Source organism: Pantherophis guttatus, chromosome 4, assembly GCF_059756535.1.
Source record: "Pantherophis guttatus breed Tessera chromosome 4, ASM5975653v1, whole genome shotgun sequence".
Taxonomy (NCBI): domain Eukaryota; kingdom Metazoa; phylum Chordata; class Lepidosauria; order Squamata; family Colubridae; genus Pantherophis; species Pantherophis guttatus.
This window is the reverse complement of record NC_142066.1, coordinates 56,926,654-56,950,033: the sequence shown is the minus strand read 5'-3', so window position 1 is coordinate 56,950,033 and position 23,380 is coordinate 56,926,654. Positions and strand designations below refer to the sequence as shown.

At 40.5% G+C, this 23,380-nt stretch overlaps 2 protein-coding genes across 11 annotated transcripts in view; both read left to right on the top strand.

Annotated features, from left to right (window-relative positions):
- ITGA2B (integrin subunit alpha 2b) overlaps positions 1–10,093 on the top strand; it is a 49,919-nt gene extending 39,826 nt beyond the window's left edge. For 2 of the 3 annotated variants that reach the window (XM_034416049.3, XM_034416046.3), the window contains 8 exons: positions 2,684–2,764; positions 2,890–2,995; positions 3,120–3,272; positions 4,293–4,388; positions 6,196–6,309; positions 7,217–7,315; positions 8,235–8,357; positions 9,289–10,093. In XM_034416049.3, coding sequence (XP_034271940.1) covers positions 2,684–2,764; positions 2,890–2,995; positions 3,120–3,272; positions 4,293–4,388; positions 6,196–6,309; positions 7,217–7,315; positions 8,235–8,357; positions 9,289–9,381 — 865 coding nt within the window. In that variant the 3' untranslated portion in view covers positions 9,382–10,093. The remainder of the gene's footprint in view (positions 1–2,683; positions 2,765–2,889; positions 2,996–3,119; positions 3,273–4,292; positions 4,389–6,195; positions 6,310–7,216; positions 7,316–8,234; positions 8,358–9,288) is intronic. The other variant, XM_034416047.3, reaches the window with a different exon arrangement.
- A 3,695-nt stretch (positions 10,094–13,788) lies between these two features.
- FAM171A2 (family with sequence similarity 171 member A2) overlaps positions 13,789–23,380 on the top strand; it is a 53,968-nt gene continuing 44,376 nt past the window's right edge. For 2 of the 8 annotated variants that reach the window (XM_034416033.3, XM_034416034.3), the window contains exon 1: positions 13,789–14,165. In XM_034416033.3, the coding sequence (XP_034271924.1) occupies positions 14,051–14,165 (115 nt within the window). In that variant the 5' untranslated portion in view covers positions 13,789–14,050. Of the gene's footprint in view, positions 14,368–23,380 lie in introns of all 8 variants that reach the window. The other 6 variants (XM_034416032.3, XM_034416035.3, XM_034416036.3 and 3 more) reach the window with 6 other exon arrangements.

Genomic DNA, 23,380 nt, shown 5'->3' with positions numbered 1-23,380 from the left:
GGTTTTAACTTCACTTTTTGAAGCTTCTGTTTCACTTTGTTTTTTTATTTTTAAAAGTTGACTAGGTGGTTGAATGCTGATCTATTTTAATTCCCTGCTGGACTTTATCTGGGTTTCCCCCCCCCCCCTTTTACTGTTGAGTTCCAAATAATTTTTGCTTTTCCATAAGAAAATCACACTGTATCCCTGGGTAGCGAAAGTGTTTTCATTTAATTTACATCTATATTGGACACTCACCTCAGGTATTTTGCATTTTATTAATTTGCAAAAAGTTGAGCTTTTCTTTTTAAAAAAAATAAATTTTGGATTGAAATATCTAGAAAATATCTTCCCTGCTTCTTTATGAGCTATGGTGGCACAGTGGTTAGAATGTAGTACTGCAGGCTACTTTTGCTGGTTGCCTCCTCTTTGGCAGTTCGAATCTCATCAGGCTCAAGGTTGACTCAACCTTCCATCCTTCCATCCTTCCTTTGAGGACCCAAATTGTTGGGGGCCAATATGATGACTGTGTAAACTGCTTAGAGAGGTTATAAAACTGCTGTAAAGCACTATGAAGCAGTATATCAGTATAAATGTTGTTGCTATTTACTTTTTCACTCTGAAGAATATTACTTCAACATTTTCTATTTCCTTTGTTCTCTTATCTATTCTTCCTAAATTAAACAGAGCAACAATGTATCAAATTACAGACAGGCAAATATGTCTGGCAGCTGAAAAAAGACTGTTTGATAATGTACAAGCCCGAGTTGAAAGTTTTAAGAAGTTTGATGAAATGATAATGGTTATGAAAGCTATTTAGATGCAAGTAACTTTAGACAAATCAGATTCACAAAAAGAATTTTATTTAAAAGTGGCAGATTTTGTGAAGAAGATTGAAAGAAATATGGATCTTACAGACTTTTAACTAACTGTGTGGATTGGTTATGTCTTTTGGAAGTTCAAGCCTGCATTCCTTTACAACAGCAGAAAACCGAATGAATTTGTAATGCTTAAATGGAAAACAATTTCATTTGGGCTCTTTGGGAAGATAAATCGACTTTGGAGAACGACCTTATTATATTTAACTAGACAACAATTGTTATGAGATGATATTAAAAACATACATGGACATTTGATCCAGGATGAATTAGTGTTAACTGTGGAATGATTTAGGATAGATAAGAAACCATGATAAACTTTCTACAAGTTGATTACAATACCAGTTTGTTAACAGAGGGCTTTAAAATTTTAATCTTGCTTTTTTTATTATTGTTCTTCCTGTTAATTATTTTGTCATTAATATAATAGATAGACGATAGGTTAATAATTTGCAAAAGGATTAGTAGTTTAAAAATTTGGGTAGCCTGTTTTGCAAGGGATAGGAAACTAATATTGTTGTAATATATTTATCAGTATTCCATTGGAGGAGATATGTGTATATGTTTCATTTTCATTTTTCATTTTATTAAATTTGTATACTGCCCTACTCCCGAAGGACTCAGGGCGGTGAACAGCCATAAAATAAAACATATAAAAACAAAATTTAAAATAGAGATAAAACAAATTAAATAAATTTGGCTGAACCATTTTAAAACCCCAATAATTTAAACCAAATTTAAAATTCCCATTTAAAAGAGGAAAAATTTAGGTCAGGCCGGCTTGCTGGAATAGGAACGTCTTAAGCGTGCGACGGAAGGTACGCAGATCCGGAATCCTCCGTATCTCTGGGGGGAGCTCGTTCCAGATAGTAGGTGCCCCCACAGAGAAGGCTCTCCCCCTGGGGGCCGCCAGTCGACATTGTTTGGCCGACGGCACCCGGAGGAGCCCCTCTCTATGGGAGCGTACTGGTCGGTGGGAGGCTATTGGTGGTAGCAGGCGGTCCCGTAAATAACCAGGTCCTAAGCCATGGAGCGCTCTGAAGGTGATGACCAAAACCTTGAAGCGCACTCGGAAGACCACCGGGAGCCAGTGCAGCTCGCACAGGAGAGGCGTTACATGGGAGCGCCACGTCGCTCCCATCACCACCCGCGCGGCCGCACTCTGCGCCAGTTGGAGCCTCCGAGTGCTCCTCAAGGGGAGCCCCATGTAGAGAGTGTTACAATAGTCCAGACGGGAGGTGACGAGGGCATGAGTGACCGTGCGTAATGAGTCCCGATCCAGAAAGGGACGCAACTGGTGGATCAGGCGAACCTGATGAAAAATCCTCCTGGTCACGGCCGTCAAGTGCTCTTCTAAAGACAGCTGTGAATCCAGGAGGACACCCAAGTTGCGAGCCCTCTCTGTGGGGGCCAATGCTTCGCCCCCAATAGTCAGCGATGGCACCAGCTGACTATATCGGGACGTCGGAAACCACAGCCACTCGGTCTTGGATGGGTTGAGTCTGAGCCTGTTTCTCCCCATCCAGATCCGTACGGCCTCCAGGCACGCATATGTGTTAGTGTTTTAATGCCCTTTTTTCAATATCTTGTTTGTTTTGTGAAACTGGTCTACATCTTGAATCCTTCTATATTGCCAATTGTTCTCCCATCTGCCCACTCACAAAACCATTTTCTGTAGATAGCTTTCCTATCACAACACTTTTCCGTCCCTTATTCAAGTTGATTTGAATCAACTACAGTTCTAATACAGTAAAGAAATCTTGGGGATGCCTCAAAGGTGAGAACCTTTCTGACATCTTCATCATAACTTCAAATTTCTTCTGCAGTAAGAATAGCCAGAAACCCAACAGCAATATAGAATGGTTGCAGGTGCCACTCAAGGTTGATGCACAGGTAGAGCTGTTTGGGTGAGTATAAGCCATTTTGCTCAACCTCTTCCATTAGAATACTATTTTTTTGTGAGTGCAGATTATTTTTTTAATCCGTTGGGATGATAATTTTAATTCTTGTATTTTGCACTCTTTGGTTCTAGAATCTCTATACCAGCTACAACTGTGCTCCCATGGACAATTGAGAACTTTAAGAACAAGAGCAATGATGTTGATGACTATGGACCAAAAATAGAGCATATCTATCGGGTATCAAGAAAGATACATGAATTGGAAATATGACGTTTTAGCCCAATATTGATATTTTTTCCTATTACAATCTTTTTTCTTTCTCTTTCTCCATGTCTGCCTACCTCCCACCACCATTCTCTAGTTGCAGAATGCAGGCCCTAGCACAGTATCTGGAGCTGATCTGCTTGTGTATTTCCCCAGTCACTTCTGGAAAGGGTCCTTGCTTTACATCACAAGAGTGAGCACAGAAGGCAACATCGTTTGTTTATCTACAAATGAGACCAACCCTCTAAAGGTAGGACTATCTGGAGGAACAACAGGAAACAGAAAGATTTATTACACAATGCTAGAACATCTCATTTGCATTCATGAATTAATCCATGGCACATTCAGGTTAAGGATTCAAGAAGCTGATAATGAAAAGACATTTGTCATCAAGCACACATCAAGAGTAGAGTGAATCAGTCAGAGTATTTTTAATTTAATGGGATTGACCAATGGCATAATCTGCTTGCTATCAGGAATTTTTTATGCCGCAATCTGATTGGAAGAAACGGAGGGGTTCTGGAGAAATTACCAACATTCAGAATCTACAAATGGCTCTTCCCTTGACAGTCTGCAAATTTTGGCTTCAAAAGTTCCAGATGATTGCATATGTGTATGCAACCAGAATCTGAGTCAGAGAATGAAGAAAAGGAACTTAAGGCTGTGATGATCATACTATATCCTCGCTTGATTTGTTCTAATTTTGGATATATTTTATATTTTTTATATAATAATTAAATACCATTTTATGTATGGTATTAAAGCTACTCAGGAAAGATAAGGATTATGCTTCCTTACATAGGACTAATGATTATCTGAAACAGCTGACTAATATTTGTATCAAAATTATCCATTATGGTATCACTTTTTACCCTGAACTAAGCATAATGGGGCATGTTGGATTTTGATTGCATGTGCTGTGTCAACCCAATCACTGTGGTATACAATAATTTGTGGTTTAGCATATTGTATGTACAGTACATTGAACAACCATTAGTAAGGAAAGCTAACTATTTTTCTATAATAATATATTTTCTATTATAATATATTTTTCTAGCTATTTTTCTATTATAATATATTTTCAAATTCAAATTTTCAAATTCAGCATGGAAGAGCACTGTGCCACAAAGAATTTATCTCCGTAATAATAAACATACCATCTGTCCATTGAGGAAGCCCTTAATATTTTGTTTATCATAAAAGCAGACATGCAGTAAGGAAGCAAGGAGAGAGAAGTAAATCATAATTGAGTGTTTCTTTTTCATCATAGCTAAATGTCCAGAAGCCCACAATTGCCCCCAGCAATTGGCATTGGCGTGAGAGGCGTGATGTCAGCTTTTCAACATTTAAGGAACATATTGAAGTGGTGAGTCTTTGAAGGGAGGGGGAGATGCTTAGAGATTGCCTCAGGGTTCTTTATGGTTTAAATTTCATAGGGTAATCCAAAGCAATTCACACTGGACCTGAGTCCCATTTCTTTGCTCTTCATAAATGAGATACTCACTGACCCAGTCTGTAAACTTGAGAGTTACATATCTTGCAGTGTTGTTCTGAAAGTAAATGACGTAAGTATTCTATATATTACAGTTCCATAAATATTAAGCATAACTGCATACTATTTCAGTTTGAAATATTAAGGTGGGGACTTGTTCTTAAAAAGACTTGGAAGCCGAGAGGCTTTCCAGCTCTTCTTGGTTACTTAAACAAACTTGCAGGTTCTGTGATACAAAAGCTATCCCATCTCTAATCCACATCTACTTCCCCTTTCTATAATTCTCCCAAAGAAAGAAATTGTTACCATTGAAATCCAAAATATTACTGCATGGTAGCTGTTCAGTCACACTTCTGTTACCAAAGGGAGTGTTTAGTTTACTACTGCAATTATTTCTCACCATAACACCTTCTCCTCTATGCTATCATGTTTCTATATGTGCAAATTCATCATCTGCAATCATTTTTTTCTCTCTTGTCCTCCATGGAGTTTCCAATGTCCCAGTTTTCCTGATTTAGAATCATCTTTTGGTGTCCTGATTTTCCTGATTCATAATTTTCTTCCCCAGCTGTTGTGCTGTTCAGAGAAGATTTGAATTGCAAGTTTGCAGTCACATCCTCACATGCCTATGAAAGGCTCTTGTAACTTTTTAATGCATTGCTTGCTTTCTTTTACATCTTTTACATCTACTGCAGGGCGTACTATAGGTAGGGAGTGTGTGAAGAGATCTTTGATTTCTGTTCATTCATGACCTAGTGCAAAAAGTAGGATAAAATCGTATGATGCATGTTAGAAAGAGAAGGTACCAGTACTTCAATTACATGGTCACATCCCCTCCTTGGTCATTTTAACTTATCTTGCAGATGCCCTTGCCCTTTTTATTTTCCATCACTGATGCCAGGTTGCAAGAGCCAACTGCAGCACCAGTGGCATTATTATGATTGTTGTGTTACTGCACTTTTTACACATGCACAAAAAAAGTCTATTGCAATGACTTTTGGTCCACAGTAGTAGAAAGTATCAGCTGTCCCACAGCTGGCATTTACTTGTCAGCTGTTCATGTCTGGAAGGGCTGTTGCTTGCCTTGGTTCAGTTCAATTCCGCTTCAGTGGTTTGATGTGTTTTCATTATTCCTTCCTCCCTTCCTCCCACCATCATACTGGCTCTTCTGCCAGTGCAGCAAAATAAGTTAAGGAAAGGACTCTCCTGTGGGGGAACACAGAAGTCTTTTTTTATTTTGCAGCCTCTCCTTCCTATTACAAGTTAAAGAGTGTCATTCTGCCCTAGTTAGAAGTTGCTATAGTCCCACATCACTTATATAAATAGGAGTTTTTCCAGTACTTTCTATTATTGTGGATGAAAAGGACCACCATTGCAAGGATCTTTTTTGTGTGCGTGTGTGGGGGGGAAATATGGGGAAAGCAGCAGGAATGAAAGGGAAATTTATAAGACGAGAATGTCTGGATTTTTGAAAATCATAAAAGTTGGGCATGATGATTAACATTTGCCAGCAGAGACATGCTGACACAGCCAAAATTTTGTCATATTCTATAGCACCCAGCTTGGATGGTACACTTAAGAGTGTAAACTGCATTCTTGATCAGATATATATCCTACATTTCATCATGTTTTCAAAAAAACTTTAGTTGATTTTAAAACATTTAATCCTTTCTGTCTTCAGAATTGTAGCAGCCAACTGTGTGCTGTCATTCACTGCCAAGTGGGAACATTGGAGAGGGGCCATGGAGCTATGGTGACTATTCATTCAGTACTGTGGCTGCCAAGTTTCCAGGAGGTAAGAGATTGTATTTTAATAGGTATAGTCCAGTTTTTTTATCTCTCCTTGAAAGATCTGTTCTGCTAAATCAAAGCCTTGCTAAGAAAGATGAGGTGTCCCACTAGTTTACCAAGGGGCAACAGGAATGTTGCATTGAAATTATATAGACTGTTTACTCAATACATTATCAGAATGCTGAAACATCATGGCATCCAAAAGGACAGGTACTTGTCTCATAGAACTGAAATGGAACATTCAGTGCAGGATCAACAGAAAAAGAAGAGGCAGCTGGGTAAATGGAGAAACAATGGGATGGCTTGGGTTCCACATGTATGCTGTTAGGAGGCCATGGAAACTAGAGAGCTGTGCCCAAGGCTTTAAGGAAAAGAGGCCCCTGAGGAGGGATCTGAAGCAAATAATAATAAAAAAGAGGCAGGCAGACTCAAGCAGAAGAAGTAGCAAGTGAGAAAGAGTGGCGTCGTTGCATGAATAAACAGAAGCCCTTTGAACAATGAAGACTGTGGAGCTGAAAGAATAACGATCATAGCACAGGATGTACTTGGTGGATGAACATAGAGGGTTGTAAGTGCAAAATATTGTTGTGATTAAAGGACTGAAGTAGGACCAAAAGCGAATTAGGCAGAACTCCCCAATCAATCAAGGTATTCCGTAACTAATCTTGAATCTTGCAGCCTAACCTATCATATATTGTTTGTTGTTGTTAGATGGATTGGATTGTATATGGATTGCTGTTGTTTTATATCACATTAGGCTACTGCAATTGGTGTGTTAGATTTTAGAGTAGGTGACAAGCCAGTAGATATTCCAGGAAGCAGCAAATGTTTAACCTCTTTCTGCCTTCTCCCATTCCATGTATTAATGAAATACACAACCATATCCATGCTACTTCCTCCTTACACAACAGTTTCCAAAGCAGCTTCTTATCCAATCCCGGGCCCAGTTCATTGCCACAGGGATGCCTTACAACATTCAGCCAGAAGTTCTACCCAATGGGGCTGCCCTGGTAAGTCCAGACCGCAATGTTTCGGGATTATCAGCGCTATTAGCAAATGTGAAGTTTTCTATCAATATCAACATTTGTTCAACAGGCTTTGAATTTTGTCTCTGAAAATCAAACAAAGTATTTTTTTTTGAATCATAGCATTTATTAGTTTAATAAATTCAGGGCTAAATATTAACCTGCCTGGTATGAGAATTTTCTTTCTTCCCCTCTACCTCCAATAATCTGTATATTGTAACTTGAATGCTGAAAGTGCTAGAGATGGAATGAAAGTTAATAGAATATTTCCCTGAAACATTTTATTTCCATTTTAAAAATTTAGAGCACTACCTTATTCATTCCTGGATAGTTCTGGAAAGTTTCTGACACCTGGAGAATTAAATAATATTGTGCTCACATGGATGACTGTATTTTGGTTAATAAACTGAGATTATCAATGGCCCTTTATCCACATATGCAGCCCTTTGTCCTTCTGCTAATGATCTCAAACCACAAAGGCTCTGATTAGCCATTGTTTCCCACTTAATCTAAATTGGGCAAATATGTTTTCTAAAACTTGAAGATTTGATAGGATTTGCTATATCAGAAACACCTTTATTCTGAAGTTTCAGTCATCTTGTTGGAACTTCCTGGCCTTACAAAGGGGAAGCAAATGGATTATTTGTAGAGGCAAAATGATATTTTATTTTCCTAATCCAAGATATGATTGGCAGAGTGACTAATAACAATTTAGCAAAATCTTCCCCTCCAAAACATAAAGTGCAGTTCAATTTTTTAGCAGTCTTGCAAGTATGAGTTGGGAATGAGAATCACTATTTTATTATTTTTTCTTGGCTACAAAATCTCTGCCACTTTGCACTAAAATATCAACCTGTTAATTCATCTGGTTTTTTTTCTACCATCTCTTTCCTGTTGGACACAGGCTAAAACGCTGGTGGAATGGGTGAATCCTGATGCCGAGAGAGACATCCCTATATGGTGGATCTTAACAGCTGTGTTGGTGGGACTTTTCCTCCTTGCAGTCTTCATTATTGTTCTTTGGAAGGTACGTGAAACCTTGGGCAGGGAAGCCTGACTATAAAGCACAGGATGCAAAAATCCAAATGCATGTTCCTCTTCATGTTTGCAGCTGTCCTGGAGAGAGCAAGCAGGGCCTGTTTTTGGGAGGCAAGGTAGCCAGGGATACATCATGTAATCTAGAGAACATAGCTGATTAAATTTCTTATCTCTGCTGGTTGCATAAGCTTATCTGTAAACAATAGAAAATAAAAAGCAATGTCTAAGTAAAATTAAGGATGGTAACAAACGATCCTGTCCTGGGACTATCCCCTCTGACTGCCAATTCCAACCTAGTTTTGGAATAGAAATTGCCTTGATGGGTCTGAACAAAGGATCAAACAGATGATTTTCCTTCTGTTCCTTAAAATGAATAAATAGTTGGCAGTTATGAGATTGCTGAGATAGTAGTTGGAAGGTACCCTAGCTTCGTTTCTGGGCTCTTCAGTTAATATGCTAAATAAATGTATAGCTTTGTATGGTATAGTTTAGCCATCTCAGAAGCATCCACCTATGACAGACGTCAGCAACCTGCGGCTCTGGAGCTGCATGTGGCTCTTTCACCCCTCTGCTGCGGCTCCCTTTCACTCAAAATGTGCATCACAACCACCAATGTGTGACATCGACGGCACACGATTTATTGAGCTTTTCAACCTCCAGTAGGCCAACCATGGATAAATCCAAGAAAAGTTTCAGAAGAAAACAGAACATTTAATTCAACTTCATAGGTTAGTTTTGTGGCCAATCAAGAAATAGTCTGGAATGGAAGGGTTTTGTTTTCTTTCTTTCTCAGTGTTTTCTTTTCTGTGGGAAACGGGTCCAAATGGCTGTTTGACACCTAACCTATGAGAAGCTACTTCTTGCCTAAAGGGACTTGTTTCTTACTCACTCTATTTTCCCCACTATTTTTTCTTCAATAGACAGGCTTTTTCAAGAGAAAGCGACCACCCACTGAAGATGAAGAGCAGCTAACTCATGATCCTGGAGTTCAGTCAGCTGGAGAGGGGCAATAGGATATTCTATTCCTTCCATATCTAATCTCATTATTGAATGGATCCGTTCCTTTCCTGTTCATATTTTCAACAGGCAATTTGTAAAGAATATAATTTTTACTCACTTCCTAGATGGGCAAGTAATATTTTCATCAGCTCGATTTCAAAAATCAGATCCTGGCTACAAAGCTTTCTTTGTACCCAAGTGGAGTTACCAATTGCAGATTCAAAACCTCATTTATAATAATGCGTTTTGCAACGTTACCCCCCTTCGCAGAGCTGGGGTGGGCGTGGCCTGCATGTGACGTCTGCAGTCCACTGGCTGCCGGTTTGACACCCTTGCTTTAAAGAATCCTTCCCAACCTTAAATGAAAACATTTTGCTTATTAAAGGGAGAGTGAGTGAGTATTTAAAAACGGCCTAATGTATTAAATGCATATGAAAACTGTCCATATTCCATCAACATTCTTGCAACTAAGAAAATTCTAATTCTCTTTTAAATAATATTTTTGTATAGTGTACTTTGTTCCTTTTTATATCATTTTCCTTTATTATATAACTCTGTTCCAGACTGCAATATTTCTTAATAATTAAGGTATAAACACTTTTGTATAAAATGTGTGGGCTGAGAAACTATTAACCATTACTAATTCACAACCAATCAGTTCCAAGATACAATTCCTTCCCAATATTTTTTAAAAAGAGTAAACATTAAGACTTTTTACATTAACAATATTGGCTTCTTTGATTCTTTGTGGTCCATGGGGAAGTCGAGTGGTGTTGATGCTTAGGGTTGCCTTCTGGGATTACAAACATCACCCCAGCAATATCTAGTCCAATAGAGATTAAAGTCATTTTGGGTCTGTTCCAAAGCTGAAGATGCAGACAAGAGAAGTCTACTGAATCTTTTCCCTCAGGAGTCTTGTTTCTCTGGGGGCTGCTGAACTCAACAACTGGTTACACAAGGCATGAAACATGTTCTACTGATTTATAAAATATCCTGCTGTTCAATCAACAAAAACTATGATTTAGATTCTTTAAAGAAGAACTATTTTGGTACTGTAGAACAACAGCCATAATGTTTTGAAAAAAAAACCTGCAAGTTATATAGACTCTTTTTCAAAAGTTATGGTTTGTTGCCTTCTGTCAGTACCATGTACATCTTTGCACAGCAGTTGGGAGCTATTAATTTGTGACTAAATCTTATTTTCATCATTGTCTCAATTAGTTAATTGAAACTGGAAGATTTCTTTTGAAGGGAAAACTATATGCAAATTAGCAGTGATTTCTCTCTCTCTCTCTCTCTCTCTCCCTCCCCCCCTTCTTTTCTGGGGGATTTTTGAAAAAAACATTTTTTGTTATTCAGAGCATGTAAGAGGCAAGCCACGTGACTGCTGAAGTTTGTTAATATTCAAGACACCAGCACCTTGAAATGGGAAGGAGGGGGTTAGGGAGAATGTATATTGTTGCTGTTTAAAGCCAACTGGAGCTGAACTTGTTCTTCAGAAGTACAAAGTTGTTCAGAAGATTGATAGTTTGAAGAATCTCTGAATTTGGTCTGAACAGGGAAAGATTTTTAGTCTCTTAACAAAAGCTTTGATACAGCAGTTTCTCACTTAAGAGCCTTCAACTGACTGCACAGAAATACAGGACATGGTTTCAGCAATTAGCAGTTTTTAGAAGAAAAGCAGATTTGGGAGAAATGCCTGAAAAAGAGCAGTAATATAGACCACTGATAACCTTTCCTTTTTCATTTCCTCTATAAGTACTCTTTGTCCATGTTCCTGATACAGGGGTGAAATCCAGCAGGTTCTGGAGAACTGGTAGCAGAAATTTTGAGCAGTTCGGAGAACTGGCAAATACCACCTCTGGCTGGCCCCAGAGTGGGGTGGGAATGGAGATTTTGCAATATCCTTCACCCAGGAGTGGGGAGGGAATGGGGATTTTGCAGTATCCTTCCCCTGGAGTGGGATGGGAATGGAGATTTTGCAGTATCCTTCCCCTGCCACGCCTACCAAGCCACACCACACCCACCAAGCCACACCCATAGAACCGGTAGTAAAAAAATTTGGATTTCACCACTGTCCTGATATATACTTACAAGGGAAACAGTTTTTGGGATGCTGCAGGAACAAAAGTAACTCTATTGCTGGTTATAGTAGTATAGAAACCCATCCAGCCACAATAGGCAAGAGAAAACAATCTGTTCATTCAGAAAGGTTTATTATTTAAAAACATGCCTGCTGGGATACTGATTGTGTATAATGCATAATTGCATTCAAAGTTGGGAAGTGTCCCTTCCCTCTCAATACTCTGTATTGAGAGGGCCTTTAGGGAATCAGGGAGCATCTCAAGGATATGTTGCCCACTCAGCAAGCTACAAGTCTGGATTAAAAATGATAGCATCTGGATAAATGTTTTTTAAGCCTGTCACTTTAAGGATCTATGGAGTTCAATTCCCCCGCATGCTGGCTTGGGAATTCTGGGAGTTGAAGTCTACACATCTGAAGTTCCATGTTTGAAAAACTGTGATCTATAAAAACTCACTGAAACCAGTAAGATTATTTCAATAGGTTTGCCCTAAATACTATATCAGTGATGGTGAATCTTTTAGGCACTGAGTGCCCAAAGTGGGCGCGTGCCCCCAAACTGCAAGGCGCGTGTCCATATACATGTGCGCCCCACGCATCCGCCTGCACCCCGCACAAGCACCTGCGCCCTGCCCAAACTGTAAGGCATGGATGCATGCGTGCCCACGGCCCGGGCATATGGGGCAGAGACCCGAAGACTAGCTGGTCAGCAGGAGGCACACGCGCATGGATGGCAAAGACCTGAAACAGAGCTGGCGCAATGGTGCACATGCCCACAGAGAGGGCTCTGTGTGCCACCTCTGGCACGCGTGCCATAGATCACTTTACTATATGATTAAATCTGGGACCAACCCATTATATTAAAAGTGTCTTATCAAATTTAAACTCTTAATGAGAATACAGTGGCAAAAAGCTGCAGAAAGGTGATTGGCATGACAAAGATCGAGATGATGCAATTTAATCCCTTTTTTCCATAGTGCCAACAATAATCTTTCTATAGTTATTTTTACTCAGGAGGGTTAAATTATTCTCTCTAGCCCAGGTGGTCTTATTCCTAATCATCTCTTCATATAATTGCTGTTTTAAAAACAAGAATCCAGATTAGTGCAAAGCATATTTCAATTCATTTCCTACTCTCCACCCTAATAGTATCTTTGCCTTTTCAAAATTTCATTTAAAAAAAAGTTGTCTTCATTTCCTTATTGTAAACTCTCTGCCCCACAATTGTGTAGTTTATAAACATTACAAATAATTTTAATATAATTGTATTTAAAGTTTTAAAAATAAAAATAAAAACTACTACAAATTAATATGGAATGAGGAAGAAAAAAGAAAAATCAAAAACAGCTAAAAGTGCAAGGAAGGAAGAAAAAAAAAATAGAGAAAAGGGGCAAAGAAGTGGCATCTTCTTTACAGCAGTTGTAAGTACAATTATAAATTTACCCTTCAGTAGTAACTCAAGACACCTTCTTAATTCACAGAAATATAAAAAAGGAGGAGACTGCAACATAATCATATTTGCAAGTTACTTTGGTGACAGCCAAGTAGTTTTAGTCTTCCTATAGAGTTGATTTCTTACTCTGGTCTCTCTCATTGGGATGACACGATCCCATCACAAATCATCAGTGAGAGCAACCCATATGATTTCAATCCTGCACCCAGCCTGAATTCTGACTGCCAAACAACCCAGTGTCCTACTACCTTCTATATCATCTTCCATAGGGCTGATAGAGATAAGGCAGTCTACAGATGTTAGATCCAAGGAGATCCCTCTTTTAAGGTTGTTGGTTTGGCATCTCCTCCTCCTGCAAATATGTGTTGATTGCAGCTTGAATCCAACTCCTTGTTCCCTTTCTGGACAAGACTATGGGAAATATTCCAAGGCACGCTTATATTGGTGAGGAACCAGTCAGGCCTTAATCAAGCTCCCGCCCTCCCTAGGAGCATATGAAACCTACCAACTACTGTTTCACCCCAAAACCATGCAGGGAGACCCAGAATGGAAAACACAGACTACATCAGACTAGTGTTTTGGATATAATTGCTTGTGAATAATTCCTGAGTCGGGAAACATCATGGTCTACTACATTATTTCACAGGAGTAAAAGGTTGCTCATTGCTCATTGTTTCAGGAGGATGACTGTTCGCTTCTGTGTCTTTCTTTTTCCCATTCGCTCACCATTAGTCTGTACAAAACTTAATTGGAACAGCAGCCATGTTTTGCACATGCTCAGAAACACATTTTTAAAGCGTTGCTGATAGGAGATGCGCCTCCTTACGTGCCTCAGGACCCCAGGTCGGTATTGATCACAGTTTCTAGGTGAGGTAAGGCAAGGGCGGAGCATTGGAGAAGAAGTAGGCGGCAGCCGCGGCTGCAAGAGCGAGGCGATCGCGGTGCTCGTTCGCCCGGTAGGTGGAGCCGTTCGAGCTCCCCCAATCTTCTTGCTGGGCAGGAGGGGCTGCCGGACTGGGGCAGCATCGCAGCGCCGCCTCTGCTGTCGCCGGCGCATAACCGGATCCTGCAGAGGGAGCTCGGTTGCCTCCGAGGCTTCTCTGAACGCGCCATGGCCGGGTAGCAGGAGCCGGTGGGGGCGGCCAGAATGCTGCGGGCGCCGGCTGTGGCGATGCGCTTCGCCATCCTCTTATCACTGCTCGTCGGCTCCTGCTGGTCAGCTCTGGGCAAGACGCAGCCGGGGGAGCCTCCCAGCCCGCAGGGTGAGTGGCTGCGAGAGTGGCGGGGGAAAAGCACACGGGGCGCGGCGGGGTGGAGGGAGCTTGCGGGGTTGTCGAGGCCCCTCTCGTTCTCCGCGGCTAGGGTGGGTGGGGCAGCTCGGAGAGATGGGCGCAGTGCCTTAAAATGCTTCGGATGGAGGAAGGCTGGAGTCTGCCCCCCGGTCCCTTCGAGCTTTCGGTCAAGGTGAGTCGTGCCGGGGTGGGGACAAGATCTACGTGCTTTTATTTTTGCCGTTCTTTGAACGTTCCGACTTTCTCTGCACGAAGTCAGATGGGGAAGATTGGAAGAGGTGGCGTAGCAGAACGAAGGAGATGCGACGCACGAAAGGGGGAAAGGAAGGAAAATGGATAGATCCACGCGTGTTTTTTTTTTTTTTTAAATCACGCGTCGTCGTCCCCCACCCCGTATCGCGCCTTTCTTGATATTGGAAGCCGCATTGTCTTCTCCCCTTGGAGAGCGCCCCTCCCGGACAAAGAAAGTCAAAATGGGGCAGGAATCAACCAGCTGCTTACTAGGGGTCTGATTGGGTACCCTTGCATGGCTGCAACTTGCGCCTCCCAGGCATGGAGTGAGAGGGGAGACAGGAAAGAGGACTATCTATTAAGGGTAGGTTAAATCTCCGATATTATCTCTCAGCCAGGGTAGCAATCCCTCTGCCCACCTCTTCCCCATCTCTCATATCCTCCTTTTCTCCTCCCTCACTTTACTCCATCTCCTTACATGGCAATCTTGATTCCCCCTACCCACACAGCCACATCTAGGATTTTTTCCTCCAGGGTCTTTTCCTCCTACTTCCTTCTCCAGGGCTTTGTCTGCCTTTCTGTCCTTTTCTCTAACAGATGTGCCCCTTTTCTTATCCAGCCTTCTTCCTCCTAGATTCCTACTTGGTCCACACCCATTCTTTCTCTATACATCCTCTCTGACCTCTGTTGCTGTACCTGTTGACGCTCCAGCATTCTCTTTGTTTATCTTCCCATAGTTTTTATAGATCTACACACATTCTTGTGTAAACTGTCCTCAAATGTGTGAGCTTTATTGTCTGAAATAAACATGACATGTCCGATTTGTGGCATTCAAATACAGATGTAGGTTGAAGCTGTCAGTTTAATTTAGATTTTAATTATTCATCTTACATTGTATCTTTCCATGTCCATCTTCCTATCTCCCTTTTAGTTTTGTTTCCTCTATCTACCCCTATTCGATAGCCACTTGTATTTTTCAAAGTGGCAAAATAACTTAATTCTGGGTCCCTGCCTTAATTCTGGATCATTCTTTGCACCATGTACATCCAGCAAGGGAATCTCACTTGGAATACGGCATGTGCCCCTGAATGTCTGTGACCATTTATGGAATAGGTTCCAAAGGGACACATCCTCTTGTGTTGGTGGGAAATGGCAGCAATGAAAGTCCTTGGAGGAGTGTCACCGAATGAGTCTGAAAATCAGAAGAGTCTGGCTCCACCATATGAGTATACGCTGTTTTTGTGCAGTTACGTCTCATTTAATTTCAGTGGCCTTCCATGTCTTTGTTGTTTATGTCTTGGGTTCACATGGCAGAACAGAGACAGAAGTTCTGTTTATTCTGGCTGGTGAACTGCATATTTTTGTATATGAATGACCGAAATAATGAAACCTTTATGTGTGCTTGCTGGAGTATGAAAGTGGGTAGATGTGACAACTCCTTCTTATATGCGATGCAAGTAAGTCATTAATTCATTTGTATCTCAACAAGTGGATAATAAATTCTATGATTTTTGGAAATCTACAACTTCCCTAAACTGCCATTGCATTTTGGAAGAACTGGTTCCACCCCCTTATCAGCAGGTTGCCTGTGCACCTGCTGCTCCTGACAGCCACACCAACCTATTCACATATCAACAACATTTAAGGATGGATGGTTGGCAGTAAGCCACAAGCTCTCCAGCCTGGTCTTGCATTATGTGTTTTCATAGGAAGAATAAAGAAAAAAAAATCTATCTTGACAAACATGGTACAAGTCTAGTTTTAAAAAGGAAAGCTCACCTGTGCCTCTTTATATCAAACTGGAGATATGCTTATTCTGGTTTTCTTTGTTTAAAGAATAGGACAAGGAATACTCCATTACTCTGTATCTGGGCTAGTTCCCATTCTCATTTTATATTTGGGAAGAAATGTGGTTTAATGTGTCTTATCTTTAGATTATATATTAAGTTAAAAGTTGTATGTCACTTACAGTCAAAACTATTCACAATTCAGAAAAAGTAGCAACAATGCTAATTCACCAATATCCTTAGACATTGGTTATGGCTTGGACTATAAAATATGCACAATAAAATAGTTGAATATTTTAATGTCTAAGCTTAAAAAATACTTAGGTACTTTAGCATGAGTTTGGGTCATGCTTGTTTAACTGTTATGCCATTAAAATCTCTTGTCCCTACATTAGCAGTAGCCCCTGGCAATGTTTCCTTAGCTGACAGCTATGTTGCCTTAGTTAATTCCATGTTTCCTTAGTTAATAGATTGCTCTGGAAGTCTCCATTCCAAATTAAACTCTGCTTGAAATTTCTATAGTTGTCCCCTCTGCTTTTGTTCTACAAATGTACAATGAGGTACCTCCTAATGCATATCCTGCTCCTCATAATCCTTATGATTGTAGTTTATCATCTTATTTAGTTCAAAGGGGAGTCCTTCTAAATGCACTTAGATATTCTTTGCTTTCTTTCTATTGTCCAGAACTTGATCCCAAAAACATATTGCAAACAGATTTCAGAGATAAGCTTTCAAAGATATTGTAAAGTGTTTAATGAAAGAATGTAGCCCACTGTTTATCTATTAAATTTATATGCTGCCCATCTCATTATCCAGTAAGATTATTAGTATATGTTTATCATAAATGCTCTGTACAATGTTGTTTTTTGTTAAAAATCTGTGTATTATACATCTCTTGCAATTTTAAGTGATACCAGTAATAGTATTCCACATTCTTCCATAATTCAAGTATCTGGGGTAGCAAGTAATCATGGAGCAGAGTAAAAGAGAAGACATACTGTAAGATTGTAGGCATGCCACATTTACATCAAAGTGCTCTTTCATCCCAGCAAAGCATACAATGCAGAAAAGTCTTTGTAAAGAACATACACCATCATAATTAATGAATTGGAAGGAGGCTACCTCACTTGACAAATGGTGCTTTGGCTGCCACCATCTCTCACTAATGGTTTTATCCCAGTGCTAATTTGTGTCATACATATGCCCCTAAAGCCTCTTCTGAGTGTTGGATCTTATAAGTAATTATTAGCCTTCATTCCCTTACTTTTGACATCCATAGTTCTGGAAATGCAGACATCAGTGACATGGCCATGGAATGCAAGGCTGCTGTGATCAGGGCAATTCCTAGGTAGGTCTTCACTCAGCATCTATTTTATTGCAGATATTTTTATTTATTGCATTCAGTATTTCCTTGAAATCCAAAATACTTAAAATGCTTTGGATAATATTTAGGCTTAGATCTGCATAGATACGTTAGACATCTTCAAACAAATACCTAGTTTACATTTATAGCTTCTGATGAGAATCTGGCATTTTCTTTTTACTACATCTAATTTCCATTGCAGAAGGGCCAGGAAATTGAAGGGAATCTAGCTATCATATACATTTTCCTATTGGGCAGTCTACTGGGCACATGAGATAAGTGAAATGGAAATCAATGTCAATCAAAAATGAAGGTGGAATTGAAGTCACTTGAACATTTCCCCCCAAAGAAACTAGTCAGTAGTTAGCAAAATCATTTGGATCCCTTATAGACTTCGTCAGATGCAGACTGCATAGGTGCCTCCATAAGTACCATGGGTATTATTGCCTCAGTGACAGTGATATAGTATCCCTTAGGATTCAGTCATGTACCACCTGATAAAGTGAGCTGCAGCTCATGAAAGCTTATGACTTTGTTAGTTGGAAAGCTTATGACATTTGTTAGTTGGAAAAGGTACTACCACAGTCCTGTTTTTGTGTGTCCTAGACTAACACAGCTCTCCTCCAACAGCCAATCACTAATAGGTATTATGAACCAATGCAGGAAAACATTGAGCACCACCATAGTACACCAGTAAACCAAATCTGAGTGTCCTGAGATATGTTGATACAGTATTTGGGATATATCAGAATGTTGCGTGGTAGGACTTGTATTACCTGGAGGAAGGGATCTCAGTTCTTAAAGGCAGTGATTAGTGGTAAAGAACAGCTTGTAGACTAACAGAAAAGACAGTAAACATAAGAGTATGACAGATCTAATAAACAGTAAATGGAAACTTTTCAACTTTCATGGCAGCAATTTTATGGTAGCACTGCTGAAGTATTTTCATGTGGCATTCGGCTATTGGCTGCTGCTGACCACCTCTGTGTACAGTCTCTTGTCCTCTTTCTTCCCCATGTGTGAAGGCTGTTCATTCTACCCAAGCTTTGGCCCCTCTGGAGCCTGTAAAACAGTATTTCTCAACCTTGGCAACTTGAAGTTCTGTGGACTTCAACTCCCAGAATTCCCCAGCCAACAAACCTGGCTGTGGAATTCTGGAAGTTGTAGTCCACACATCTTCAATTTGCCCAGGTTAAGAAACACTGCTGTAAAAGTAGATTAGACCATTGGAATTTTGCTTGTTGCTGGAGCAAGATGAACATCTGGGAATCATCTGAATCCAACAATATTCTTCAACAAAATCTGCCTGCTATATTGTTAGAGGTTGGGGCAACTGGATTTGCTACCATTTTTCTTCCTATTAGAACCGTCACATTTCAAGGCTCCATTTGTTCTAACACAAAGAAATAGCAGAAAACAGCAGCTAATTTAACTATTACACTTTTTTTCTTAACGTACTCTGGAAATAGCTATTTGAACAATGTCTCTGTTCTTTGCACAGACCCTTTTATTAACATTAAAGTGGTTGCTATACAACTTTTTCTTGTGGTATCGTCATTCCTACTATTAGTGACCTGTTTTGAACCCTATTCAAAAATTAGGGAAGAATGTTCTTTTATTCTCGAAAGGTAAAGGTACCCCTCGCATATATGCGCTAGTTGTTCCCGACTCTAGGGGGGGGTGCTCATCTCCGTTTCAAAGCCGAAGAGCCAGCGCTGTCTGAAGACATCTCTGTGGTCATGTGGCCAGCATGACTAAATGCCAAAGGCTCCTGGAGCACTGTTACCTTCCCACCAAAAGTGGTCCCTATTTTTCTACTTGCATTTTTTACATGCTTTATGTGCTAGGTTGGCAGAAGCTGGAACAAGTAACAAGTTACATGGCACTAGGGATTCGAACCACTGAACTGCCAACCTTTTGATCGACAAGCTCAATGTCTTAGCCACTGAACAACTGTGTTCCCTCTTGTTCTCTAGGCATACCAAATAATGGAGGGAAGGGAATGGGAGGGTAGGGTAGGATGAAGGAAAGGGAGGGAGGGAGGGAGGGAGGGAGGGAGGGAGAAAAAACAAAGGAAGATTATGAGATCAGACACTTGATGAAATTAGTATGACTCTGTTAATAAATATGGCCCTGCTGATTCAAGGCTTGTTAGCAAGCCCGTGGTAGAATCACAGTTGGAAGAGGTCATTCAGACCATCAAGGCTAACATTTCACTCAGGTGCAAAGCTCCAAATTAAACCGTCTGACAGATTATAGTCTAGCTGCTAATTGAACACAGTTAAAAAAGAACCTACCATCTTTTAGTGCGCTTGGTTTCATGGTTGGACTGTTTTCACTGTTACAATTTTTTTCCTAACACTTTATCAAAATCTGCCTTCCTGAATCTGGAATCTATTCCCTTATTCCGTATCCTGTACCACCAAAGATCGGGTTTTCTGTGTGATATCCTTTCATGTATTTGGTAGATGTTACCTATATATTTATATACCTGTATAGTTCATTCAGTTTATAGGTCTTAATTTTTTGCCCTCTTCATTGTCCTTCAATAAAAATATTTCCTTTTTTCTGGATAGGCCCATTATTTGTGTTGGGATCTAATCTATGCATAACGGAATAGAATAATTACTTAACTGTCATATCATTGAGGACATCCTTAAGCTACTTTACTAATCTATGCCATGAGTTACTTGTATTAATACTTTACTGATACTGAGTTATATGTCCACATTTCCACAATCTATTAAGGAAATTTTCCATAGCTTTTATAAAATAATGGGATAAAATTGATTTGTTCCTGACATTTTGATTGTGACTTCTAATAATTTATACTTTGCTTTAAAGGTACTTGCAAATCAATCTCTTTTTGATCGACTTTCCATAAATCATTGTCATACTGATTAATCTTTTGGAGTTTATTTTTCTTCTTTCTGGAGATAGAAGCAATGGTTTTCTTCAGTTATGTGGCCTTTCTCCAGGTTTTCTAAAAGATAAATATGTAAAGGTTTAGTCAGATCATCACTGGTTCTTTTATTCCTCTAGGATTGTAATGGTATGTAGGAATGACCTTGGGCTGAGGGAATGAGGTGCTGTCAGGGAACTAACAAATAGGAGAGGGTAGAGCCCCCAGTTGCTTAACAATCAGAAAAATAGGGAGGATCTGCCTGTATTGATCTGGGTGTAATAGATGTATATTCAGTCTTGGAAGATTCTGTTAATTTAGCTTTACAATAAAATAGAATTAGTTCCTCTGCTCATGTTTTCTGTCTGGTTTACCTGGGAGAGCTGATAAGGGTGCAGTTCAGTGGTGAAATTCAGCCGGTTCTATCCGGCTCAGGCGAACCGGTAGCGGCAGCTGCAGGAAGCTCAGCCCACCCGCGCGGATATCATGACTTCGCTTTTTTGGGACATTTTAAGCCTCTCCGCGCACACAGAAGGCTTTGCACATGCACAGACGGCGCGCGCACATTGGCAAACTGGTAAGGAAGGTAAGTGAATTTCACCCCGGTGCAGTTCATCTGATCTGAGAGATTTAAATTCAAAGTAAAGGGATTTTCTCTAAATATGTTTCTATCAATCTGAACTTTCAAATTTTCCCTTTTATTCCATTCTTCACAATTCCTTGGGATACTTGCATAGTTTTTATTGGAGAAAGCTATACTCAACATAGAATTTAATTAGCTCTGATATTTTTGGTTACTTGTCAACATCTTGTCTTCCTCACTGAGCAGCTGATATACTGATCTTTGCTTTTTCTTTTTTGAGCATATCTGAAAAAGTTGTTTTTTGGATTTTTTTAAATTAGTCTTTACATCCTAAGATTTAACTTTCCTGATATGCCTCTGCAGTACTGGACTATCTGCCTGTATTCCTTTTCCTTTGTGACAAGATTCTTGTTTTATTTCCTTCATGTAGTCTTTCTCTTTTCAGATCTTCAGCATTTTGGAGCCACAATTCTTCTCAGAGAATTGTTTACTGTTGAGGTCATCTATTTTGAGTCCCTTTCTCCATTAGATTCTCCTGCCATGGATTCTAAATATCATTGCTCTGGGGTTATTAAAATCCTCTTTCTTGAAATCCAGGATTTGTCTTTATAGTCACTTTCTTCAGTAAACTGCTACTTCCACTACCTCAGCTAAAGAGACAGCCAGCTTAATGCAGTTGCTTTAGGCTGTGACATAGCATAAAGTCCCTCCCCTGCCATCTTTAATTTGTTCTATTGACATAGCTGGTTTCTACTCTGCCTTGGAAACTAGGGCAGCAAATGATGTTTTCCTAACAGTTTATCATTGGGCAAGTTAACAGGCAGCAATTGGTGCTTTTCCCAGCTGACATAAAAAAAAAATCTATCAATCTCTCCCACTGATATGAGCTGGAATGGGAAAGGAGGCAGATTTTGTTATATGGACAAAGTGACATGTTTAGTCATCTCCTAGACAACCTGTGACCTTTGGGTCATCATTTCAGAGGTATTTCCTTACCTAAACAGAAACAGAATGATATGTGGTATTGCAAAAAAGCAGTAGGGCTGCTGGGCTGCAGTAGGCAAGAACAGATCAGCATAGATATAACAGCATTTACTGACTCAACAGGAACTCAGTCACAACAGGCAAATCCCTGTACTTTTATACTCTGGGCCCACAGGGCCTCAACCAATCATAATACTTGAAAAAGCCCGCCCAAATATGAATGTTCAAGTTTCCGTCCAAAACAGTTGAAGTTAAAGTTAGGGTCATCTAAAGGTCACCTTAGCAGGGCTTAACACAACTATATTTATATTCAATACATAACACCCCTCCCCCTAGGATAGTTCTTACCCTCAGTTTGTTCAATATTCATAGTCTTTAAGATAGGTTGGGGGCCCACGGCTCCTGGTGAGTCGCTGTAATGTTACTGGATAGTCCTGTTTTAAGTGGAATATTGTCCATCTCCAATTGGACTGAGTCTTGATGGTGTTTTGGTTGCCCTTGAGTGGCAGCAGCTCTGTGGCCCTTTGTAACTCTGTTTCTCTGGAGGCAGCCATGGGTGGTGTAGGCAAACCTTGAGGAAAACAGTTCTCTAGTGGATCTGCTAAAGCCTTGGGATCCTTGTCCAGAACTGGTCTGGCCTGCAGGTGCCGTAACTGATCAATGTGGCATCTGATTGTACGATCATTCCTCAGAGTAACCTCGTATGGCAATGAGCCCATTACCTTAGTTACCCTAACTGCCCCGTTCCCATAATTCCTGGCCCAGACCAATTCACCTGGCTGTAAGTTCCGGGTGGTGGTGGTGGTTGAGCTGTCTCCGCCACTACTCTGCCTGGGAGAAGTCAGTTGAGCTTTGTTGTGACCCAGCGGCCCCACCTCAGCTCCACTGGGCTGCTACCTGTTGCTGTACTGGGAGTTGTATGTTGACACAGGAGGAAGTTCGCCAGGCAGTGATTCCAGTGAGTCCCCATTCGTCATCCACTTGAGCGCCTCCTTTGTGGTCCTGATCATTCATTCGGCCTGACCGTTGGTTGCGGGGTGGAATGGAGCAGATGTTATGTGCTAAATCATGTTGGTGTTGAGGAATGAATGAAACTCTTCTGCTGTGAATTGTGCCCCGTTGTTGGACACGATTATATCTGGCAGACCATGTGTGGCGAACAGCCGGCACAAGTCTCAGATGACCCTGGTTGTTGTCATCGATGAGACCGGTGCCACTTCCAACCACTTGGAATAACTGTCCACTACTATCTGGAACACCTGCCCATGGAAGGGGCCTGCAAAGTCAATGTGCACGCGAGACTGTGGGGGTGCGTGATCTCCCACAGTGCACTGG